General features: G+C 35.6%; 1 protein-coding gene across 2 annotated transcripts in view; it reads right to left on the reverse strand.

The window, feature by feature from the left end:
• CTNNA2 (catenin alpha 2) overlaps positions 1–23,685 on the reverse strand; it is a 452,478-nt gene that overhangs the window by 98,068 nt on the left and 330,725 nt on the right. For both annotated transcript variants that reach the window (XM_085223727.1, XM_085223728.1), the window contains exon 8: positions 8,727–8,807. In XM_085223727.1, coding sequence (XP_085079853.1) covers positions 8,727–8,807 — 81 coding nt within the window. The remainder of the gene's footprint in view (positions 1–8,726; positions 8,808–23,685) is intronic.

Raw genomic sequence — 23,685 nt, forward strand, 5'->3', positions numbered from 1 at the left:
AAGTATAGGAGATTTTAGGAAGATTAATTATTAGAGGAATAATTGACAAACTATGCACAGTAATTTACAATATATTTGTCAATGAATTATTCCTCATGCAACTTGCAACATCATTCAGTTGGATTAAAAATAAACTAGATCCTTATTCAAAAAGCAAGAACAGCCATAGGTACTACAATATTTGGATTTTGCTAGACCAAAATAATCCATCACATGTATTACATTGCAGGTGAGGGTTTTCTTCACTTGATGGAAATATTGCACACTGTAGATTTGCACAAAACTACCTGATATAGGTATAGTTTCCTGAAATATGGCACCATATGTGCATCAGTAAACATTATGTATAGAGTAAATTAAACTGAGACTTACAATTAGGCAGTAAGGAAATTACTACAGACCTGAAAGAGTAAATCAGCAGTATTAAAACTCTCTCCATTTCCTCTGAAGCACTTCAAAGCACCATAAAAACCTCAATGTCACTATGATAAACATTGGGATGAAATATATTTTGAGATAGACAAAAAGGCATACATTCAAATAAATTAAAGTCAAAATCATGACTAAGTGATGGTTCATCACCTCTAATTTATTTTTTCCACATTTCTTTTTCTTAGACATTTTTCTAAATCTCCCTTCCTAAAGTAAGTAGAGAAGTGAGTTTATGAACTAGGAGTAGAGAAAATTTAGATGCACTGCTGAATAGCATGCCAGGGGGCTTACAGTTTTCTTAGTCCAAACTAGTGAAATTCAAATTATTTGACTACTTCTATTGCTTTGAAGATTGGTTATAAATTCAGTGGAAGCCGAAAGAACAGAGTGCTTTATCAAATGGAGCGTTATTATCTCTTCTTTACAACAGAGCATTACACAAGATTCCTGTCTAATACCCTAGTACAAGCTGAAAGAGAAACCCAGTAAAGAAAGTTCTGACATAAGCACAACACAGTGCAACAACATAAATGAATTAAAAAATTGAACATAGCTTTGGCACAGAAAAAAATCTGTATTAAGATTTGATAGTGGGCTTTCAGAAAGACAGCTTCCAGATCCCCATAATCAAGAGCACTAAAGTGACTACAGGTGAATACATAACCTGTTAAGAGATACATTTCTAACGAGCAAAGGCTTGATGCTGCAGGTGGCCTTAGGTTCAAAGGCATTCAGACTGACATGCTGGGATCACTTTTAAAAAAGAGAAGCCAACATTTCATCAAGGAGTGTTTTCATGTGACAGAATGAGGCAATATCATCACATCACACACTCCCTTAGGAACAACTCCTATCTCATCTTTGGTAATATAGCACAAACTTGCAAGGCTCCTGCGTATTGTCTGGTTAAGCATAACCTTGCCTCAACTTTGTCTTCACAAAATAAATCTTCAGTAAGCATTCATGCAATATTAAATTTGAAGTTAAAACTCTCTTGGATTTTCTGTTGCTGTTAAACGCTTGCATTATGTTTTGCATCTTCAAAACTCTCTACTAACAAAGTCTCACTGTATCACATAAGCTACGTGAGGCCCATAACCCTCTCTCTAACACCCCTTAAATCACGCAGGTAATGAATTAATAAAACCACCTCTAAGATTTATAACCTTAGACAATGCCTACTTGTCTACAATAAAGAACACATCAAGGCCTACTTTTATGATACTAAGATCAAGAACTTGATTCTTTAGGCCACCTAGACACAAACCTATTAATATAGTGTTGACTAGCTCTACAGTAAGAAAGTAAAAGAACTACTTATGCAACCTACCTTCAAGTTTCTTTTTGGTAAAGGAACTAATAGACAGTTTTCTTGCTATTCCACAAAAACATACAAAGATAATTGACCTTTTCCAAAAAAAATCACCTCCAACAAACTACTCTCTGAACGTGAACTCTCCCATTGAATAGAAGAGTTAGGGAATGCCATCTTGCTTATATTATCACACAGCTTCCGTAATTGATATCAGCTGGTGTGAATTCACAGGTGGGATTTTTGGTTGGTTGGCTATTTTTTCTCCTCTCCATAATGAGTTTTTATTTATTAGGGTGTGCTGCTCAATTTCTTAAAAGATCTGAGACAAATTGTTTGTCTAACAAATTTAATTATAATTGACTTCATCTTCTGAAGCTCCTAGTTTTGTTTTTATCTTGAGGAGGTGTTCAAGGCCAGGCTGGATGGTGCCCTGGGAAGGCTGGTGTAGTGCTTGACTTAGTGGGTGGCAATGGTGTCTGTGGCAGAGATGTTAGAACAGGATGATCTTTGAGGTCCCTTCCAACCCAGGCCATTCTATGATTCTAACTGCTTACACTTGCCTGGGGCTTTATCTTCACGTGCAGATGTTGTACACCCTTAAAGCTGGTACAACATGGAATACCTAAATTGAAGTAGCCTCACCTTCAAAAGCAACTTTACTTTTCTGTGTTTTGTATTGTTCTTCTGAAAACTTAACAGTACCTCTTGCATGACTTTTATCTGAGCATTTCAGAAGGGGAAGAGGAGAAACAGTTTAAATCAGTAAGTCATGATTCAGGACAGCGAGGTTTCGAGGTTTCCTTTCTAGGTGAGCTGGTCCTCCCTGTAGCACTTGATAATTCATTATAAGGCAGTACCTTGCCTGTAAAACAGTGATGATACAATTTCCACTTTTGGTGGGGGTTCTGTGTTTTCCTCAAAGCTTTTATATCCCGTAAAGAAGCAAGCTATGCATGCACTTGAAAAAGAGAGAGATTTAAGTTCACATACTGAAAGTGTTATATAAATGTTTATTCATAACATAATTTGCATTGTATGGGTTAGATGTGAAGAAATCTGTTCCAACAGAACACAGTTTTTCATTTTTAGGTGTCCCTTTAGTCCAATTGCACTAACTAATACTCATATTTTTCTTATTCTGAGAGTCTCTACGGAGTCTACGTCAATTTTTGGCACATTCCAAAGTGCTAAAGCTTTTTTTTTTTTTTTTTTAACCACAAATAGCTTTCATAAACAGCAGTGATACAACTTAATCTAAGTGGAAATGACCGACATAAAGAGCAAAAGGAGATTAGACTGCCTCTCAAGAGCTAGGAAATAAAGATACAACAAATAGTGCTAAGAACATTATGAAGCCTGTTATCTAATTCAAATTATTGTGCCCATATTAAAGAAAGTACACAGAATTGTGAGTACTTTCAGAGACCTATAAAGTAGGAAAGAACTGAGTATGATGACAAAGATCTGTTACTGAATTTCCATGGATAAATTACACGAGGTATTTTTCTCATCTACCTTTAATCTTTTTCAAAGGTGTGACCTGTAGACTAATACAGCAGTATTGTCAAGGACTAAAAGTTAACGATTTTAATAATCGTAGCTGTGCAATTGAATGAAAGCATGCTGGAGATTATGGCTGATAACTAATGAAAGTTGTGTTGTGGTCCACCACCAAATATCTCACAAAGTTATACTTCAGAGCATAGTCTAAGACAAAGATAATGTAAATGAACAATCAATAATACACAATGGTCATGTAAAGGGATGTCTAAACTACATGACGCTTAATGAATTGATTAGAGGGATGCAAAGGGCAAACATGACCTGGATTTTTTCAGAATTTAGGCTTCTACAAGATCTGTGACAGAACAAGCCTGGCTGTGTGGCTGCAAAGTGGACACCGCAATGCAGTCAATTACTAATATTAGTTGATGTCTAAATGACTAAATTCAATCGCAAATAGCCAAAAATATGTAGCTACGTAGCAGCCAGCATGCTAGTAATGGCCATCAGAAAAAAGCAGACACTGGGAAGAAGCAATCAATATCCAAACCTCCATTATTATTTGTGAGAAAGAGGAAGACAACTCATCTGAATCAAATTCAGAAATCTTTTAGCTTGGAGTTTACAAAGTAGTTGAGATAACCCAATCAACTTCTAAATGAAAAACTAAAGCCATACATGAAATTCATTCTTGAAAAATCACAAGCTATGTGTCTCTGCAGAAATCATATGGAGGAGATAATAACATAATTGGAGTTACACAATACCAGTACGACTAGAACTGTAGCCTTAAAATAACATCTGCCTTTGAATATTTGGAGTGCTGATGCAGATGGTAACCGAAAAAAGACCGCAGACTTGACAAAGGTGCTATCAGTTTTAGACTGATTTTCTGAGGAAATGAGGCTCAAAATTCTATTTTTTTTCTAATACATTTCAATCTGCTGTGCAATTTCAAACTAATGTCAGCATACTGGAAAGGTCTTGAGGATGTTAAGCAATTATTTGATTAAAAAAACGTTTGTTAGTAGGAGAAAGGTGACCCAGATTTGAGTTCTGTGGAGGGAAATTTGTAATGGGAAGTCAGTAGCTGGCTGATCAGTGTACCTACATAGATACCAGCTAGTCAACCACCATGCAGAACGGAAGTATCGAAAAAAGAAAATAAGAAAAAATATGAAAATCAAAGATCAAAAGGGAAGACAGGAGATTATTTTGTAGGAAGATCAACACAGACAATACAATTCTACAGAAAGCAGAAGTCTTCATTAATTTGGTTGTTGTCAATTTTTTTGTCCTCTTTTTACACAGTATGTATATCTCAGAGGATGCTGTCTGAAAAAGACAATCTGAGAAGAGAAATTTTTGCTAAAAATAAATGCTGGATTAGAATATTTTGCTTCGGAGTGGTGCGAAGAACGGCAGCATTAAGCTATGTACAGGGGAGACCTGTCTGCTTCCAAGAATGCATATAACCATGAAAGCAAACATAGGTATTTCCAGTCCAGAAACGATAGCTTTCCATGCACGAAATCACCATGCAGATACTAAGAGGTTGTAATAGATAGTTGATTAAAAAAAATTTTTTTTTGATATTGCACATGTAGACTTGGACATCAAACAGTTGCACTGACTTCTCTCAGATATCCATTACATTAAAACAAAAGCAAAGGATATCAGTCTAAGCATTCAGAGTATCAAATCTATTCATCAAAATGCAGCTGGTAATGCTTTCATTTCTAGATTTTACACTTTAAAGTTCTCATTCATATATTTTATTATAAAATTATGTTGCCTAGAACTGCAACAGGAACCAGAAATCCTATTTTACTACTATTTTAATTTTCCTTTGTTCCAGTTTGGAATGAAACCTGGAAATTTCAAAATGCTAAACAATCAAAACACCTTAAAGCAACTGAAATCATCCTTGAACATTCTGGAGTGCTGTTTTCAATTTTAATTTTCAATGTTTATTTATATGTTTATGTTTATATTTGCAATAAAAAGCTATAGTAAAATATATATTCACTTTCAGAATGAAAAGTTGAAAGTGTTAAAAACACAGATATGACTTTTCAATAGTTGGACTTTTTATTATCTTCAAAATTATATTTCTCGATAAACAAACATGATTTTATCATCCTTTTCCATTTTAAAGAAAGAGAATTTTTTCTGCTGATTATTTATTTCATCAAGTGTTTCCAACTAAACTTAGTAATAATACACAACTGATTCCACAGGAGGGGATGCATTGTCCTGAATAGCTATATGAGAGCTACACTTCCAGTTCAGCTGAGAACTGTTGGTAAAAAAAAATCTCTCTTTTCTCTGTGATTCCTTCCACTTGGATGCATATAAAGTATTAGTCTGGCTCGAATGAACAAAAAAGAATTATTATTTTATTTCAATTTACTGTATGGAGTACTGCAGACAAGCTGCACTGTTAAAATTAATGGCAGTACCGATACCTGCTCTTTAAGAGAAAACTAATGGTTTTGGTTATTGTACCTTGTGGGGAAACCAACTGGCTAACACAGGCTGAACAAGCTCAGGTGATGAACTGGAACGGTACATACAGAAAAGGAATGAGAGCAGCAGGGTGGGAGGCAGCGGCACTGACAGGTGGGACACCAGTGGTGGTGACAGCAGAGCAGCTGGTGCCCTGCTCACACATCTCCAGATGATCTATGGACCGTGGTAGGCCTCGCTGTACATCCAGTTTGTGCCTTAGCCAAATTCTATGGGGTGTCCTTCCTGCTTATCCCTGCTTATCCCTGCGGTGTCAATGTCACCACATTGTAGCAGCGCTGGAAAAACAGTGTGTGCGTGCTGCTTTATGATTAGATGTAGTATTTAAGGTGTTAGCATTAATATTAGTATAGGATTAGTATCATTTTTTACCTAAGGAAAAATACAAACACATATAAAAACTGGCATCAACAAGCACCCTGCTGCTGTTCTCGGTCTAGCTTGCTGTTCCACACAGTGAAGGATGTTTTTGTTCAGCTTTTAGGTTTTGCTTTTTGTTTGTTTGGTTGGTTGGTTGTTTTTTTACTACAGACTTGTGTACCAGAAAAAGAGACCCCAAATCCTGCCAACTGGCACAATTTATTTATCAGACACAGAACTCTGTGATTTCTCCAAACTGTTCAAAATGAACTAGGCAATGGCAGCAGTAAGCTATGGGCTGGTGAGACCTGTCTTCTTCCAAGAACTTATGCAGTCCGACCAATGTTGATAATCTTACTTGCAGTTTATATTAAGTTATATAATTCGATTCTCCTCAATACTTTTCCAATGCCCAGGAGTGTTTAAATGATAAGATAAAAGATCTAATTCCATCCGAATGGGAAGTACTGATGTGCCTGTAAATTGTGAGATGGGATTTTAACACCGTGTGTCCCACCTACCATCATTTCACATCGCTGTATGATAATAATAATAATAAAAAATAATAAAAAATATTGGAGATAAAGAGCTAAGTAACCTGGGGAGAGAAAGAAAAATCAGTCTTAGATGGTTGGCTGCTGAAGACTAACTCACAAGGGAACCTGACTAGCAAGTGAAATAATATATTTTCTTCACTAAAAAACCCCACGTTTTGTAGATTGTCCTGTTCTATGTATCATTAAGCTCCATAAATCAGATCAACAAGTCTGCTTCAAAATGCATTAATTGAAAGTGAAAGGCATTATGGTATTCAAAATAGGTTGTCTCTACTACGATTAAGCCCAAAATTGAAGGACTGAAAGAATGTAATGGTGCAAGCTCAGCCTTGGTTCATTTCTTCTACATCTTTAATCCCTTCTCCCCAGCTACTAAAAGTAGTCCTTGTCTTGCAAAATTTAGCTGGGGATGTCTAGGCAGACCTGGATAGATGTGCACATGTTTCCTATAGAACTAATTATGCATAGGATAAAGCACAACATTGATTATGATTCTAAAGCAGACCAATTCATAGTCCAAATACACACTGTTGAAAGCAAAGACTCTATCTTCCTATATCTTCCTAGCACAGTTAGGATCCAATCTTTATTAGTTTACTAGAGACTGCCACAATTCAATAAACATTATACCTATGTGATTAACAGTCATAAATATAGAAAACTATACTAAATACTTCATTTCTATGCAGGAATCTATTTATGTATGTGCTTCACTTTACCCACATACAGAGTTTCAACGTTTTTGTGATTGAATTTAACACCCATGGGGTTGAATATACATGAGAAACAGAGAGTTTATTGAGAAAGGTGCCATTTTTTTATCACGTTTCAGAGTAAAATTGGCATTAGAGATGAGTAATTCAGACAACTGCTGAGAGCCTCACACAGAACAGTAACTCATGTGTTAGTCTGCTACTTCCTTCAAGCAATAAGAACAGAGGTGGGAGGCAACACATGGTACAAACTCCACTGCAAAACCTAGGATCCCTTGGATCCCACAAATTTGGAGGTCAGAACAGTGGAGATCTTTCTTCTCTCATTAGCTGAGCAACAGATGTGATGCTAAGCTTTATGCAGATTTGATGATTAACGTCTGTAAGTCCATTGCAAAATTTTTATTATTTAGAGAAATAAGCTCTGAGAATATTATCCTCAAACACATTTGCTGAAAATTCAGAGCAAAATGAAAAAAGAAGGGTACTGTTTTTAAAGTGCCTCTTTCTGTGAAACTATCTAGTTGCAAATAGGTAACTGGAGTTACTTTTAAGTCCTTCCTTGGTCTTGCTGATTTGCAGATTTTAGATCATTTCCTTAGGAACAAGATTTGACTGGTCAGGTAGCGATATTTTTTAACAGAAAGTACAGAACTGTTTCATCTCAAAAGTTAAAAAAAAAAAAAAAAAAAAGACGTAAAAAGTCTGTCCCTGAAAATTAAAAATGTACAGAGAAACTTAGGATTCTCTCTCTTCTGCTTTCCAATCTCCCTTCTATTCTTTTCCATCTCAAGCTTTTTCTTTTTTTTTTTTTTTAAACAAATCTTTCAGTCTTATTACCAGTCACAGAGCTAAAAGTAATGTGTTCAAACTAGGTTTTACAGTTATTTATCAGCCTTTTCCCTATCCAGATAGAATCTTCACAGCATGTAGTAACTTAAAAATTCTGACTGAAATTCTTATGAACATTTTTGTATTCTGCTAACTGATATTTCATTGAGAGTATTCATATAAATACTAATAAGCACAACTGGTAGTGTTTTTAGGACTGACAATGCTGTGAAGGCAGCGAAGGTTTGGCCAGTCTTCCTTGATCCCACATATGAAGACTATTAGGTGTTACATTTGGTATGTGTTCCAGTATTCCTTTTTTATTTAAGAAAACACGAGTATTTCTTTTTAGTGTCAGCTGTAAAGTAGTGGTATATCTACATAAGGCCACAAATTCCTTATGCTTTTACACGTGTCAAAAACAATCTGAAGTTCAAAAGCATTTAATTTCTAGGAAAATCAAGTAGTATAAAAAGCATAGATTACCTGTCTTCGAAGGTCTCGTGTTTTCTTGGTCATCTTGTCAATAGCAATGTTGAGTGGGTCCCCCTTCTCTTTCCTTCCAGTCTGTTAAAGATCAAATATTGGAATTAGAGAATAACACTTCACAATTTATATATCTTTTATTGAAATAGTTAAAGCTAATTAAAAAAAAAAATAAAAAAAAATAAAAAAATAAAAAAAGCAACATTTCTTTTTTGTTAGCTTCCAATTAAGGCGTTATTTTCAACACAATGTTTTAAACATGTTTATGTGTGTGGGGCACAGCAGATTATTTTAAAACAAACCTAAAATGATAAGAAGAAAGATTAAGGTGACTCACTGGAGGGTTCAGAACTTTTCCAACAATAAATTATGTGCATATATTATAGCCCGTGCTCCAAATATCTCCAAGACCTTTCACTATAAAGCAAACATTAAGAGCTTCTAATCTCTATCCTGCTAGGCACTGGGAATGTTAAACATGATAATAAGCAGAAACACAGCTTGAGGACAGAATGAAAACGGTCCTTATGATTGTAACAGGAATCATATTGGCAGACTCTAGGTGCAATAGAAAGAAAACTTCCACTTAAAACAAAGCAAAGATCCTTACAAAGAAAGATGAAAGGGGGGAGGGGAGGAAGGAAGGATAGCTTTCTGTGGCTAAAATACACTTAAAGATATATATTCTTTTAGGTTCCATGGCACAAAAAGCATTAAGTGACTTTGTCAGCTGTAGTACCTTTCTCTTAAGAGAATACTGCTTCTCTCAAGATTTGTCACATCTCGCATCACGTTGAACTCTGCTTGATAGCTTTTCATCGAGAACCAAAACGATCTTCCTTTCTCTCTGGCAGAACTCTTTTATTCTCAACGCTGTTTTCAAATGCTCCTATTTAGAATTGTTCCTTGCATACAGTTAAGAGCAGTTTTCTATTTCCCACTGAGCCTAATAGCATGTGTCTCCAGAACCCGTTGAGAATTCACTTTTGGGGTGGGATGAGTTTTAAATATACCCTTTTAATAACGATCTCTTGCATGTTCAGTGTTGTGTTATAAACCCTACATGGCCACATTGGCAATCCAATCCAATCTTCTGGTTTAAGTGGAGGGAATGCCTGCTTTCCATTATTATCTGTAATTCTAATTATGATGTCAGGACAATGCCTTTAATGATCATTTAGAAATCTGTAAAACCTATCTTCTTTATTTTATTTAGAAATTGAAACATAATGACATCAACCGCTACAATAATTTAATACGAAATGTAAGTTTATCTCTTATGTCTCTAAAAAGAATCCATTACAAATTCCAGACTTAACAATACAAATCAGAAAATTTGGTGTTTTACAAAAGGAGGCACCTCTGTAACTACAGTCAGTTTCATCTTGTTCATCTCACATTCATTCTTTGGTTGAGTTTTGCTGATCCCCAGCTAAAGAGCCATGGCTTCTTAGCCATAGTCATTATGGCCTCATGCTTTTATTTTCAGACCACCTGTATTCAACCCCTGGTAGCTTCTCTGAAATGGGTCTGCCAGATGAGCTGGTCTCGGCCAGGTTCCTGGTCTATTAGACTACAAAGATTCCCAGAAGATTTTCAATTACTCCAGCTTTGGGCTGTTGCCAGTTGCCTCAAATATCCTTGGTGACATTAGCATTTTGAGATGCATTATTTTCCCAGTCAAATAATTAAATTTCTGTTATATCATTTAAATTCTTCTCTTCTTTCTCCTTATTTGGTGCAAACTGCAGTGAATATTAACACAATGTGAACAATTAAAAAACATCATGATGCTGAAGCCTACATTGGGGTGGTATTTTAGTGCTCTCAACCAAGAGAACTAGTTAGCAGTTCTTCTTCTATGATTTCGTACAGGGCAGATCTACTGTGCATTCACCACTGATGTGAAATCAAGCACGTAACCCTTGGCACTAATATAAGGGGCCATAAAACTGTCCAAAATAGTAACCTGGGAGTTCCTACAAAGTAGTCAGGGAATACAGAGACACTAAATAAATCAGGCACCTGATAAACTGCACAGCTTATGTGCGAGAGCTCCTGACATTCCCTAAATAATCACTGGAGGAAAGTAGAAATTCTCAGATTGACTTAAATGGCATTGGCACAGGCTTCCAAGGTAAGTGTTGATGTCACCATCCCTGGAGGTGTTCCAGAACCATGGAGATGTGGCACTGAGGCACATGGTCAGTGGGCATGGTGGGGATGGGTTTATTGTTGGACTTGATGCTCTCACTGCTCTTTTCCAACCTATATGAATCTGTAATTCTATGAAAAGTTTGATTTATGCTCCTAACTTGAATATTTGACATTGCTCTTTAGACGATGGATTACTCTGTGAGGATAGATCCATGGTAACCTGTATCTAGTGCTTCTCTTAATCCTCTTTTCAATTTTTTGTTGTACCTTTTAAATCTATTTTTCAATTATACAAACAGTGACCCATAAGTTACATCCTATGGAGATACCCAAGACGACTGGGAGCCCTTCTGTGACCCTTAGGCTACACAACACAAACTAGTAATGTCCATATGGCCAGCCTCTTCTCCTCTCAAAACAGCAAAAAGTCTCATCTATACTGCTTACAGGAAAAGTCCTCTGTGCAGTGATCTGAATCATGCCCTACATGCTATCTGAGATGCTAAACGGCATAAACTGATTTGTGCTGGAGAACAAGCAATCAAACCATGTGGACAGAGACCTGACTGAGCTCTCTCTATGGCAATACTTTATCAACGCATAGGAGTGCAGATGAAATCCTAGAGACACTTTTCATGTCTTGCACAGTTTATCACTATCCAGGAATTTTAACTGTCCTTCACCTGTTACATGTGAAATGGCTTCTGCCTTTAAATCTAGATAGAAAAGCCCTTCTTCACTGTACAATTTCAAAGGAAGATAATTTTGTTTAGTAAATCACATTATTGTAAAATAAATAGCATGGCATGTGATGTTACATAGCTTCAGGCAGGTCTGTCAAACACCATCTGCTCTGCACTGAAAATATAAGTTTATTAAAGTTTATTTATTTAAGTCGTTAAATACTGTTATATTAAAGTTGCCTCGCTGATAAATTTTTGGCCTCCACTCCTAGCAGGGATATAAAGGAATTTGTCAGTTTCCTGTGTTTCTGATAAACCATAAAGCTTAGTATTGAGACTTACAGCATTTCTGCGTTAATCTTTTTGTGCACAGGGAAGAAAGGTACTTTGGAAATGGGATACAAGGAATGTAAAATCTGCTCCTGGAATTGAGTTAAAAGTAGAACAAGCAGAAATGCGTGGAAACTTTGGAATGTCAAAAAATTGGCATTCAGAGTTCCTTTGGACACAATTACCTCTATTTATGGTAGTTTCCATGAGTTCTCAACTATGGGCTGTGCCATGCACAAGTGGATATTGCATTGCCGTTCTCCCCAAGTTATGCAGTCCCCTTTCCAGATCAGCCAATGTAAGAAGCAACCCCCAAATATATTTTTCAAGTACTTTCAAGCCTGCCCTGAGAAGCTGAACAGCTTTTCAATATAATCAATCTACAGTTACTGAGTACCTGAAGAAATCTAGTTACTATCATTTCCTTTTGGTAACTGCCTACAGTCACCACCACTGTCAACCAGAGACAGCCTAGAGACAGAGCAATTTACACGAGACACAGTCAACTCTGGAAGAGAATGCTTCAGACTGGAACTGTGTTTTCACCTTTGAATAATTCCAAATACAACCAAAAAGAAAATCAGAAATGTGACATTTCAGCATATGAAATAGATAAAATTGCTGCTACCATTTTTTTTATAAAGAGAGCTAATGCATATGCTTTCATTCACCAAAAAATTCTGTCATCACACATGACACGCACAGTCATGTGAAATGGAAATCCATTATTTGGAGTACATTATTAATTTTTTTTACAATCAACGCAGATGAACATGTCTGACAATTGTAACCTGTTAAAGACAGGAAAAAATTGAGAAGAAATAGACAAAAGCATAGCAATTGCAGGCCTACGGCATAATATCACAGATAAAAAGCTACGTGCATAACTACCAAATGAGAGACATTAGAGAAATTCTTGCTCTGTTCCTTTAAAATGCATAATCTAGAAGGTCAGTCTTTGAATTTATCACAAATAATAATAATAATAAAAGCCTTAAACAGTGTCAGATGTTATGGGATGACTGTTTTCACACATTCCCTAGTCTTTTTTGCTGCTTTATATATAAGCCCAATGCCTGGGCTACCTCAATCTCCTAGCATATTATATGTTCCATGTCCAAGACACCCTTATTGCCATTTATCGAGTAATTTAGCCTGTAGGAGACAGGTGGAAAGATTATCTATCGATCCAAGAGCTACCAAACCTTGATATACTCTTATATTTTCATCATCCCCTCGGTAAATGGTTCAATTTTTTACAGTTTATTCAAAACTTCAATATCACAATGTTTTATTAAGGTGTAAACTGCTGCTCAAAAATATATCTGTCCTAATATTTTATTTTAAATGTTGAACAACATCACTCTCTAAAAACTATGCTCATGTTCAGTAGTCCTTTTAAAGGTGATGAAGAGAAGCTTACTAGGAAGAAGAAAAACATTTTGAACAACAGACATAAGCTGCCTTGGTGCTTTTAAGCAGAAAGCTAGGTTTAAGAACAACAACACAGTCTCTTTCTGTCAGGTTAAGAAGACTAATTTCAGGTCAGGAAAAGGCTAACCCATATATCCCAGCAGAGGTGAGTAGAGGTTAAATTTCACTGAAAGTTGAAAACCTTTGCAATCAGCTAGGGAGTTGGATCAGGATGACATATTTTAGGAAAGTTGTGTGATCCTCTATGGATGAACTGAACAAGACATCTTAGAATACATATATACATACATTTTTTTCAAATTGGTATGGTGAGAAAAGCTCTAAGGAACCTGGTGTGAATGTGAATCACTGTTCTACTCAGCTCAATTATTTCATCCATTCTTTATACCCATCAATGATATTTTTTTCTTTTTAACACTTATTCTAACTAGATGGGAGGTTCTGCAATTACCTGTTTTCCATATTCATTTTTTTCCTAGAGGATCACCCCACATGGAATGAAATGTTATAATTCCCCTTTTTTTCTTGTGGGGGAGGTATGGAGGGAGAATAATTTTGCATAAACGAGGGGAGAAAATGTTGCTTAGAAATTCTTCCTCTACTCAGGTATTTTGACTACTGTTTATGCAATAGCAGTTGCAAAGGAGCGAGGTTTGTATTCCACAGAGAAAGGATAAGACAAACAGATCCCACTATGTATATTATCTTGCCACTTTGCAATAAAACACTGAATTACAGTCTTTCTTCAGGGCACTTCCACAGTACTACCCAGTTCTAGAATGTCATTCATTAACCTGCTCATAACTGTAAGTTATGGACAAAAAGTTTTCCGTAAATGAAACAATTGCTTTCAGCAATTTTTAATTACTTTGTGAAATTCTGACCAGATCACAGTGAGTGTAATAGGTTCCAACACAGCATAAAATATCATAACTATGGAGAAAACTGAGTAAGCCACTTCCCTGCTGCCCCAGATAATAAATAAATGCAATAGAACTTGAACCGAACACCTCAGGTGAACAAATGTTGGCATTCACCTGGATCCAAACAAGCTTCATCTAGACCTGCACACAGTTAAAAATAAATAAATAATCCCAATTGAGTATGTATAGGGATGAAGAAGAGTGCCTCTTTCTATTTTATCTATATTTTCATGCAGTCCTCATCATCACAATATCCAAATACCCCAAGCCTGAGCTGGTGAACTCAGCAGTGTGTTTAATACTAGCCATGTGGTTTGCTCTTTTATGCTCTCACTACATGAAGAATTTATGTGGAATATTATATTTTGGTTGTTTTGTGGCTATTGATTTGCCTGTTTTGCATAATTCACTACTGCACCTATTTCTCGTTTTATGGTCAAGGATTTTCAGAAATGTTATAAATGACAGCAATTTGATTTGAAAGACCTGTTAGGATTAGAACTTGATCAGACAAGGAATAACTGCTGTTATTAATTGATATTTACTCACAATCAGGTACCGGAATCCAAGCTTCCTTAAAAAGGAATTGCTTGAAAAATTTATATTTATGAGAAAACTAGCATTTGCCTACCATGCAAACCTTTCTCAGTCTTGACAACAAAGGCAGCAGAGTGGTTATTTTTATTTTTCTTTTGTAGACACAGACAGAATATTTTTATATTTCTTTGCATTTCTGAATTAGTGCTTCCAAGATGACTATGATGAACATACAGCCCTTTTCTTCTAGGTACTATCCAAAATCGAATTTTACAGCATCATATGGTATCAAAATTGTAGAAAAGGCAATGGGTAATGAAACCAAAGGAATGATATTGGAGGAGCCAAGATTGATAAACTGAGATAAGTTTTCTGATAAATCCTGAAGAAATCTCTCCAAAACATGCAGAATGTGATTTATATCACTGCAAATGCAAGTGGTACAAGTCTTAGCATGCTTGTTTGAAGGGGAATGACTTTGTAACAAATTGATTCGCAGTATATTTCTTTTAGTTAAATAACGCCTTTTCTTTTGCAAAGAAATGGATTCTTTGAGTGTCAGAGAATCTAAAGAGGAAAACATCAGGTTTGTCATAGAATAAATTACATTCTTTACACAAATTCATGCTATTACAGTTAAATTCATACTAAAAAATAGGAGAGAGCAGCAATGTAGTTGGTATAAACTATTATAAAACCATCAGCTCCAATGATGTCACACTAATTTAAACAAGCTGAGAACCTCCTCGCTCATCAGTTAAATTAAACCTTGCAGATGCTTCCATTTAGAAGGTCAGAACAGTTTACTTGAGAATTCTGAATTGTTCTGATTTCTTTGCAGACATCCACTTGCAAAGGGTCCAACAATTTCCCCATTTAACCACCAACTGCTTTCCAGCTGTAAATTACAATCTGTTTTTAATTCACTTCTAGGTGGTTTCTTATCACCTAAAGTAACTGGAAGAAAAGGAGGTAGCATACATTTTGTCTTTCCCTTCAGATATGGAGGTCCACAGTGAAGAACCATGCGAATTAAGTGTCAAAATGTAGCAATTTTACTACAAGCTCTGAGAAAAGGCTGCAGACTTTCTTTTTTCTTTCTCTATTTGAGAGAAAGGTTTCATTCAAGACAATATTGGACCATAGCACTGGCTTTGCAGTGTGCACTTCCATGTATTTTTTTTCAGTGCAGACACTTTTTAGACACCTCTGAGGAATGATGTGACTATTGGAAGGACCTCAGAGTTCACAATGTTTAGAGGTATTCAAAAATGTTGCCTTTTTTTTTAGTGAACATACTGAAGTTCCAACTACACCTTTCTATTTACATCAGAATTTTTATTAATGGCATAGAACTGGGTATTACAAAGCCTCAGAGTTCAAAGCCCTCAAATCTGGTCCTTCTTTAAGAGGCACAGAACTAGCTTAACTTTACTTACAATTATTTGAATTTCAAATATCACTGAAAAATAGGATTTAAACAAGTTGGTTGTCTCCTTCTGTCTGTCTTTCTTTTTAATTGTGTCATGCTTACACTCCTTGGATGATCCATGAGAAAACAAGGTCTTGTTTATATCCTATCAAAAATGTGTTCAGCAATGTATGCTACTAGAAGTCAATGCTATGTGAGAAGAAACTAAATATTTGTACTTAGAGAATTAAATGCTTTTTCAAGCTTATTGTTACTTTCTTTGCCCTTATTGTGAGTTCCCTCCAGACCACTCAGGCTTTTTTTCCCTATTTATCTGCCAGTCCGTTCTGAATGGTTTCAATTAAAGTCTCCATCAAAACAATACTTGAAATGATTTGGGCTGAAGTTTCGTGCAGCCCCTGTAGACACTAATGCTTTACAGATCTGACACCCTACTTGGCAGTGTACTGTGCAGCCTACATGATACCAGGTTAATGCACATGTCAGGCTTTCTCAGGACAGTGATTGCGTGTCTGACAGCACAGCCTTTCACCTCCAGCAAAAACCTCACCTGCAAGCAAGTGATGTGCTTGAGATTTAATCGGACATATATTATAAATTTACTTTCTGTTTTCAAGTAGTGGAGATTTCCCAGGAAAATCATGGAAAAGGAAAGAACTTAGTTCTGACTATGGTAATTAATTGGTCAATTTGAGTACTGGATCCTTTGTGTCCACAAAAAAATAACACCATAACCAGGAGATGCAGAACACCATAACCATGAGACACTAGTGTTGAAATAAAACAAACAAGCAAACAAACCAAAACCACAACAAAGTAACACAAAAATAAACAATTTGGATCTGTTTAAACTCCAAACAGAGATATTCAAAAGAAGGCAAGCTCAATGGACCAACTCTTTCTATTTTTAAGAGGCAAAGCTGAGCCTATTCCTGTCACATCCTCAGATCAATGTGCTAAGTGATATCCATTCAAATTATGTGTCAGTTTAATCAGAGGAAGTGAAACACAATTACAGAGCATTAGTGTAAAAGCCTGCACAAAATAACAGAATGTCCATGTGGGATATCTGAAGCAAAAGTCTGTTGAAAATAAATCTGTGACATTTTCATCAACAGTTTTTATCAAACTGTTTTTTACAGAAAAACACACCAAACACCACCTTTGTAAATGCTATTACAAACTAATTAGGCATTAAATAATGCTTTGAACCTACAAAGTGATTAGAGTCTTTATTTCTCCTTTTTGATTTCAGATTTTTTTCAGCACTTGTTCTGTTCTTAGGAAAAAAAAAAAAAAAAAAAAAAAAAAACCTAAATGCAGAAATGTAAAGTCCTTTCCTGAAGGGATAACTAGTGCATTTATAAAATCTCTCCATGCCTCCTCTCAGGTCATAATGAGTTTTAACATTATTTCTAAAGATTGAATCTGGATGTGACTCTGGGCAGCCTGCTCTAGTGGTTGGCATGGTAGGGGGGTTGAAACTACATGATCTTTGAGGTCCTTCGCAACCCAGGCTATTCTGTGATTCTATGATTAAAACATTCACTAATCCTAGCTACTCCAAAGTTCCTTGAATGTAAGCTGCATTTATAGAATCTTCAAATAGATGGTGGACTACGTGGATGAAATGGGAACAGAGGAGGGAAGGGACCCCTCCCCTTGAAGGCAGAGATGCAAGGCTAGTAGATGTGACAGGACAGACAAACCTGCCCCTGATGCCTTGCCTTAAGTCCCCAGGTAGAATATGCTGCTATGGTCCCTGTGGTCCTTCTGACACTTTTACCCCAAGAAGCACCACAGCTCAGGCCAAAATGTACATCCAGTATAAAAGAAATAGAATTTGTGAATCTCCAAAACAGGAAATCAGGCCTCTCATTTCTCAGGTGGTAACTCAGTTATTAAATAAAATACAAGAGGAAGAATAATAACAATGTGCTTTAGATACAAAAGAATCTCACATAATCTTTTCAAAACAATAACTATATATACATACACATGTCTACAGCATAAAGGATGAGCACAAGCCCTGCATTAGAAAAAGCCTCCTCCTTCCAGCTCTCTTTCTAAGTTTCAGAAAGCACGGGGTCTTGGACTCTACTCAGCACACTTAATCTCCTGGTTTGACATTAATTTTCTTTTTTTCAACAATTGTAATGTATAATTGCAATGTATAATGTAGGTCCTAGTCCCCCTGGATTGAAAAACACCTTAAATGTTCATGTTGTAATTCCCAGCTCATAGATGCTGAAGCATTTTGTTGCATTTGGCCCTTCATCTTCTTTGAGACAGTAATTAATTTGATCATCCCTACCTGGTCTATAGGGTAATTGAATGACTGGCTCTGCACAGCCACACAAACGCCTCCAAAAGAGTTATTTATTATTATTATTAAAAGAGTGTGAATGTGCAATGTGATAGGCTCGTTCTTGTGATGTTAATAATGATGACGTTGAAGCTCTTAAGCTAAGTGACACTGCAGCCCATCTCATTGCTAATGGAAATGGAGGAAATTAGATGAATACGCTACATTCAAAACTGCTGTACGATTTATTTTCTGTCAGTCCTCTGAAAATAAAAAAAAAAAAAAGAGAATGTTAATCCTATTTTCAAAAATTGCTTGAAACATCTTCATTTTCTGGAACAGCTGAAATATCAAAACTATCACAAAAGGGGTTAAAAGTAAGATAGTTCTTTTGGTAGGCTGCCACCAAGACTTCTTGTAGGAAATGAAGTGTAAAAAATTTTAAAGAATGTTAAATGAAATCAGAGCAGACTGAAACCTGTGGTTCTAGTGCAAGACCTGAAATAACTTTGAAATAGATGCTAGCTGGCATCTTCTCTGTTCTGATGTTCATAAATGAAATTGAATGAGCCTTCAAAGGTGCCAATGGGAGAGTAGCTGTCCAAAACACATTAAAACATGCTTGGATTTAGTTTATCAGCCCCAAAGTTATTTATACCCTGTTCTAATATTTATATCACTTTGAAAATTCATCCAGTGAGACAGATGTGATGGACTGGGTGATCTTAGTGGCATTTTCCAACCTTAACAATTTTATGTTATCAAAAGAGTTGAAGGCCTATGGAATTTAAAATCTTAAATTATCCTGCACGTGCCTTCACGACCAATTAACATTAATTTTTTTTTGAGGTGAGCTACCAAACTGGAGTTAATTCATTGCAGGAAATTTTGTACTGGGGGACAGTGCACGACTTGCTCCAAGACTTGCATATGTGGTAGCTCAGAATGTTATCCGCAGCAGTTTAGAATACCTTCTAATGGCAGACACATTTAGGAACTAATTGCAAGTGATGGAAGTGACAACTGACCTCTACATCTGGTTTTCCTCTTTATATCCTAAGTAACATAACTGTGATGTTTAAAATGAAACCTTTCTTTAATGTATATAAGTATATAGATAGAAAGATAGATATCAACTATGTAAAATATCAAGTATTAAAATAATAATTTGGCTTTGCAGTGACTTAAATAGAAATTTCAGTAGTAATATAACAAAGAATTCCACACTCCCTATTTATTTCCCTACTGTTCTGTGCAATACCTTATAATTTCCTTAATATTAGTGACAGTGTTAGAATTTAATAAACATTTCCTTTAAAATCTACAGTTTCAATAAAACAACTATTACAGTAATTCTCTATGTTACAAAAGCTGATGATGTACACCAACAAGAAAGCAACTGAATCCAGTCTTCGGGAACAAGTCTTTACTTCAGTTTCCCAGTCTAGCTCTGCTTCTAATAGGCAGCATTTTAGTGAAATTTTCTTTAGTATGGCAATTAGTGTTAAGAGTGAGTCAATTCCACGATGATCAAATGTCTGCAGAAATTTTAGAAAATAAACCAAAGCCTGGCAGGACAAGCTCTGTGGCTTTACACACTCCATGATGTTTTTCACTTCAAATCTACTAAGTAAATTACAGAGAAAAAAGTTACTGTGAATAAATGGGCTGCGCTGTGATAAGTAATTATTTCTAAAGCATGAAATAGGTAGGAAGTTTCTCATCTTAAAGTAGCACCATAATGCATACTACCTCTCAAGTATAACAAGGAGCAAGGAGGAAGCACTGGAATGAAAACTTTATTTTTCTAATGGTCTTTTATGTGGACTAGTGGTTCTGGAACAAACTCAAGGAGTTTCAAGAAATCTCAAGAGATGCTCAGTATATTCTAAATATATTTAGTTAATGCTCCCAGGTAAGGTATGGATTGAGACTGGAGACATTATTTTGTTTTGGGAATGTTAAGGAATGCATCATAGTTAAGAAAAACCTGTAAGTATGCTTTGCAAACGTGCACTCCCCAGCCTTGAAAACCAGAGGAAAAAATGGAGGTCATTTAAATAGAAAAGTTACGATCACAGCATGGGTTAGGAAAATATCCTTATGAGGATTTTAAGAGAACAGAGGGGATTCTTGCAACTAATTAATACTTAGATACTATTTCAACATAAAGAAATAAATGAGGCTATTTTAACAAGAATAAATTTTTTTCTCTTGGATGGTTGTTTTTTTGGGGCAATTGTTATGAAAAGATGCAGATATTGAGGAGGAGAAAGAAGACAACCGCAAAGGAATCAAAAACACTTTATCTGAGACAAAAGGTGACATAAATTGGTTGCAATGAATTCTGCATATGAGGTGGCTAAAATACATTTAAGGAAGTAACTACATTTGCATTACAATATTTGTACATCATAGAAGTGAAATTCAGTCCCAGATCAAAACCAGAAAGTAATGATTAAGAGGACACTGGTCAGGGTTTAACAGCCGACAAGCACAAATTGAAGAAAGAATTTGTCATTGATCCTTTCTTTCTACAGCACATAATCATAGTATGGTCTAGGTTGAAAAGGACCACAATGGTCATCTAGTTTCAACCCCCCTGCTATGTGCAGGGTCCTCAACCACCAGACCAGGCTGCCCAGAGCCACATCCAGCCTGGCCTTGAATGCCTGCAGGTATGAGGCTTCTGTTTTATTTTGTTCAGGTGAAGAAGACATTCATTCCAAATGATCAGAAATGGTTGTTTATAATATTTTATAAGATATTTATAATATTTATATTTTATGATATAAAGATAAAGATATTTATAATTATTGTAATTTTGGATATCTTACATAAAATATCATATGGATTTTAGAATAATACTTTGTGAGGGCATGACTCCTGAGCACACACAACCATTTAGTGAGCTGCTCACGAGAAAGAGCAAAGATGTATCTACAGAGTGTAAACTCATTTTTGCCTCAGTCCTGAAACAAGTTTTGAGGCTTGACCTTCAGAAATATTTCGCATAGCACTGATGGGTTGACTAGGGTTGGCTTCAGGAAAGTACTTAACAAGTCAGTGTTGCAAAGCACTTTGTAATGATGCAGAACAAGCCTCTATATATATCATGTGAGCTCTTCTCTGCTGAAATATCTATATATTAATAGCTTGTTCTCTAGGATCAGGAGACGCTACAGGGGAGTGAATCAAACACAGTAATTTCAACACAGGACATTGATGCTGCCATACTCCCAACCAAGGTATTTTAAGGTGAGGTTAATCTGTATTTTGAGTTAAACAATGGCCAATGCCAAGTGATTTTGGAAACTTCCCCATAAAGTAGCGAAACTATAACTTGCAGTTATAGCCCTGATCAGCACAGAAAAGATGGGTAGTGGACAACTCAAGTCCATCACAATCATGTGATATATTTATAAACATTTCTGGTGAGTCTGCTTTACTGGCATCACATGTGTGTAAAAAGCAAAGAAAAGGAACTGTCTTTTCCAAATTAATATTTCCTGGGCTTCTCTTTTGGCTTCTTTAAAAAAACATGTATTATTTTAAAATCTGACTTACAAGCATAATTTTATGAACATAAAAACAGGTAATCGCATCCTCAAGGATGAAATTTCATTTTGTAGATAACTTCTTAAATCAACATCAGAATGTCTATCTATCAACTAATTTAGCTGAAGTGTAGAAATATTGAGATACAGCGCTTTTATTTATTTTCTTTAAAAGAAATGAGGCTCGGAGAATGACTGTCTATGCCAGCATTCACTTTGCCTGATGAAAATCAGATAAGCTTACTATGACAAACAGTCTCTCCTTGTAACATTTTCTACATCTAATATCATTCTGCTCTCCAAAAGCCAACTATTTCATATAAGAAACAAATTGTAACAACATGCAGAAGAACGACATGTTGACTCAGAAGACTATTTCCAATATACCAAACAACTTCAAATTGTATCAAGAAAAAAAAGAAAGCTGAATAGCATATATTTATGCCTTTGTATGTGCATTTGTAGTGCTTTTAGCATTCTACTATATTTTACCTTTATACAACCAAAATAATTTAAAAAAAAAACAAATAAACAGAAAAAAAAACCCCATGATTTTTTGACTGATATGGTTAATATTTTCAGAGCTAAGAAGGGCAATGACCAGTATTAGGAATTAATTTAAGCATCTTATTTTTCTGTCTCCTCTACTTGTATACAGATTGTTGAAAGTGCTGAAGCACACACCAGAAAATAAAATATTAGTATTACAGCTGTCTGCTCAGCTAGTATTTCCCCTTATTTATCCACATGTTATTGTATAACCCTCAATCATGTGATCAAATCCTAAATTTTCATGATAATTTTCCTAATGTAGATGAGCCTCATTTGCTGCTCAGCTGCTTATATAGCTAAAATATGTTGTTTGCAAAATTAACACAGAATTAATATCGTAATCTAAAAACTCACTATTTTGATACATTTAGTTTCCTATAAGCCAAAGCCACAATTTATATAGACTTCAAGACTGTGAGTATGGCAGAGCAGAACAACTTCTTTTGAAATATTAGAATGTTTTTCTAAGCAAAATGATATTGTTTAAGTTGGCAAGAATGTGAGGTTTACAAAGCAATGTAGAGTGTCTTGGAGATGTCCAATTAGCACCTTCAGGCAGCTCTGTTTGCACTTTAGGATAGAAAGAAATTCATCAGGAACGATGGGCAGAGGGCAGAGCTGTAGTGGTGCTGAAATGATCAGGAAAGTATGCAAAAGTTCACTGAAATAAATTCATGACAAAGTAAAAACTCTATTTTATGGAGAGAAATTCTGCAGCACATGGTGTGGAAAAAATATTTTTTTTCTGAATACAGAATATCACAAAAGATTTTGGTTTGGGATCCTCACAACTTGTGACTTAAATTGACTTTTACGTTCTACTGAGTTAACTAGTTTTGCTATCACTTCTGATATCTTTTTCTTACAAGAAAAGTGTTATTAAAATGGGTCACTTGTGCAAACCTTGAATCTAGCATAAAGTATGACCGTGATTTTTTCCTTAGAAAATGAACCTCAATAATCCAATTGGATTTATATCAGCCCATTGTTTAACATAGTTGTGAATGTAGACTAATTTTCAATTTTTTGGACTAGAAACCATGGTTGCT

Source organism: Meleagris gallopavo, chromosome 4 (assembly GCF_905368555.1).
Source record: "Meleagris gallopavo chromosome 4, MGAL_WU_HG_1.1, whole genome shotgun sequence".
NCBI lineage: Eukaryota > Metazoa > Chordata > Aves > Galliformes > Phasianidae > Meleagris > Meleagris gallopavo.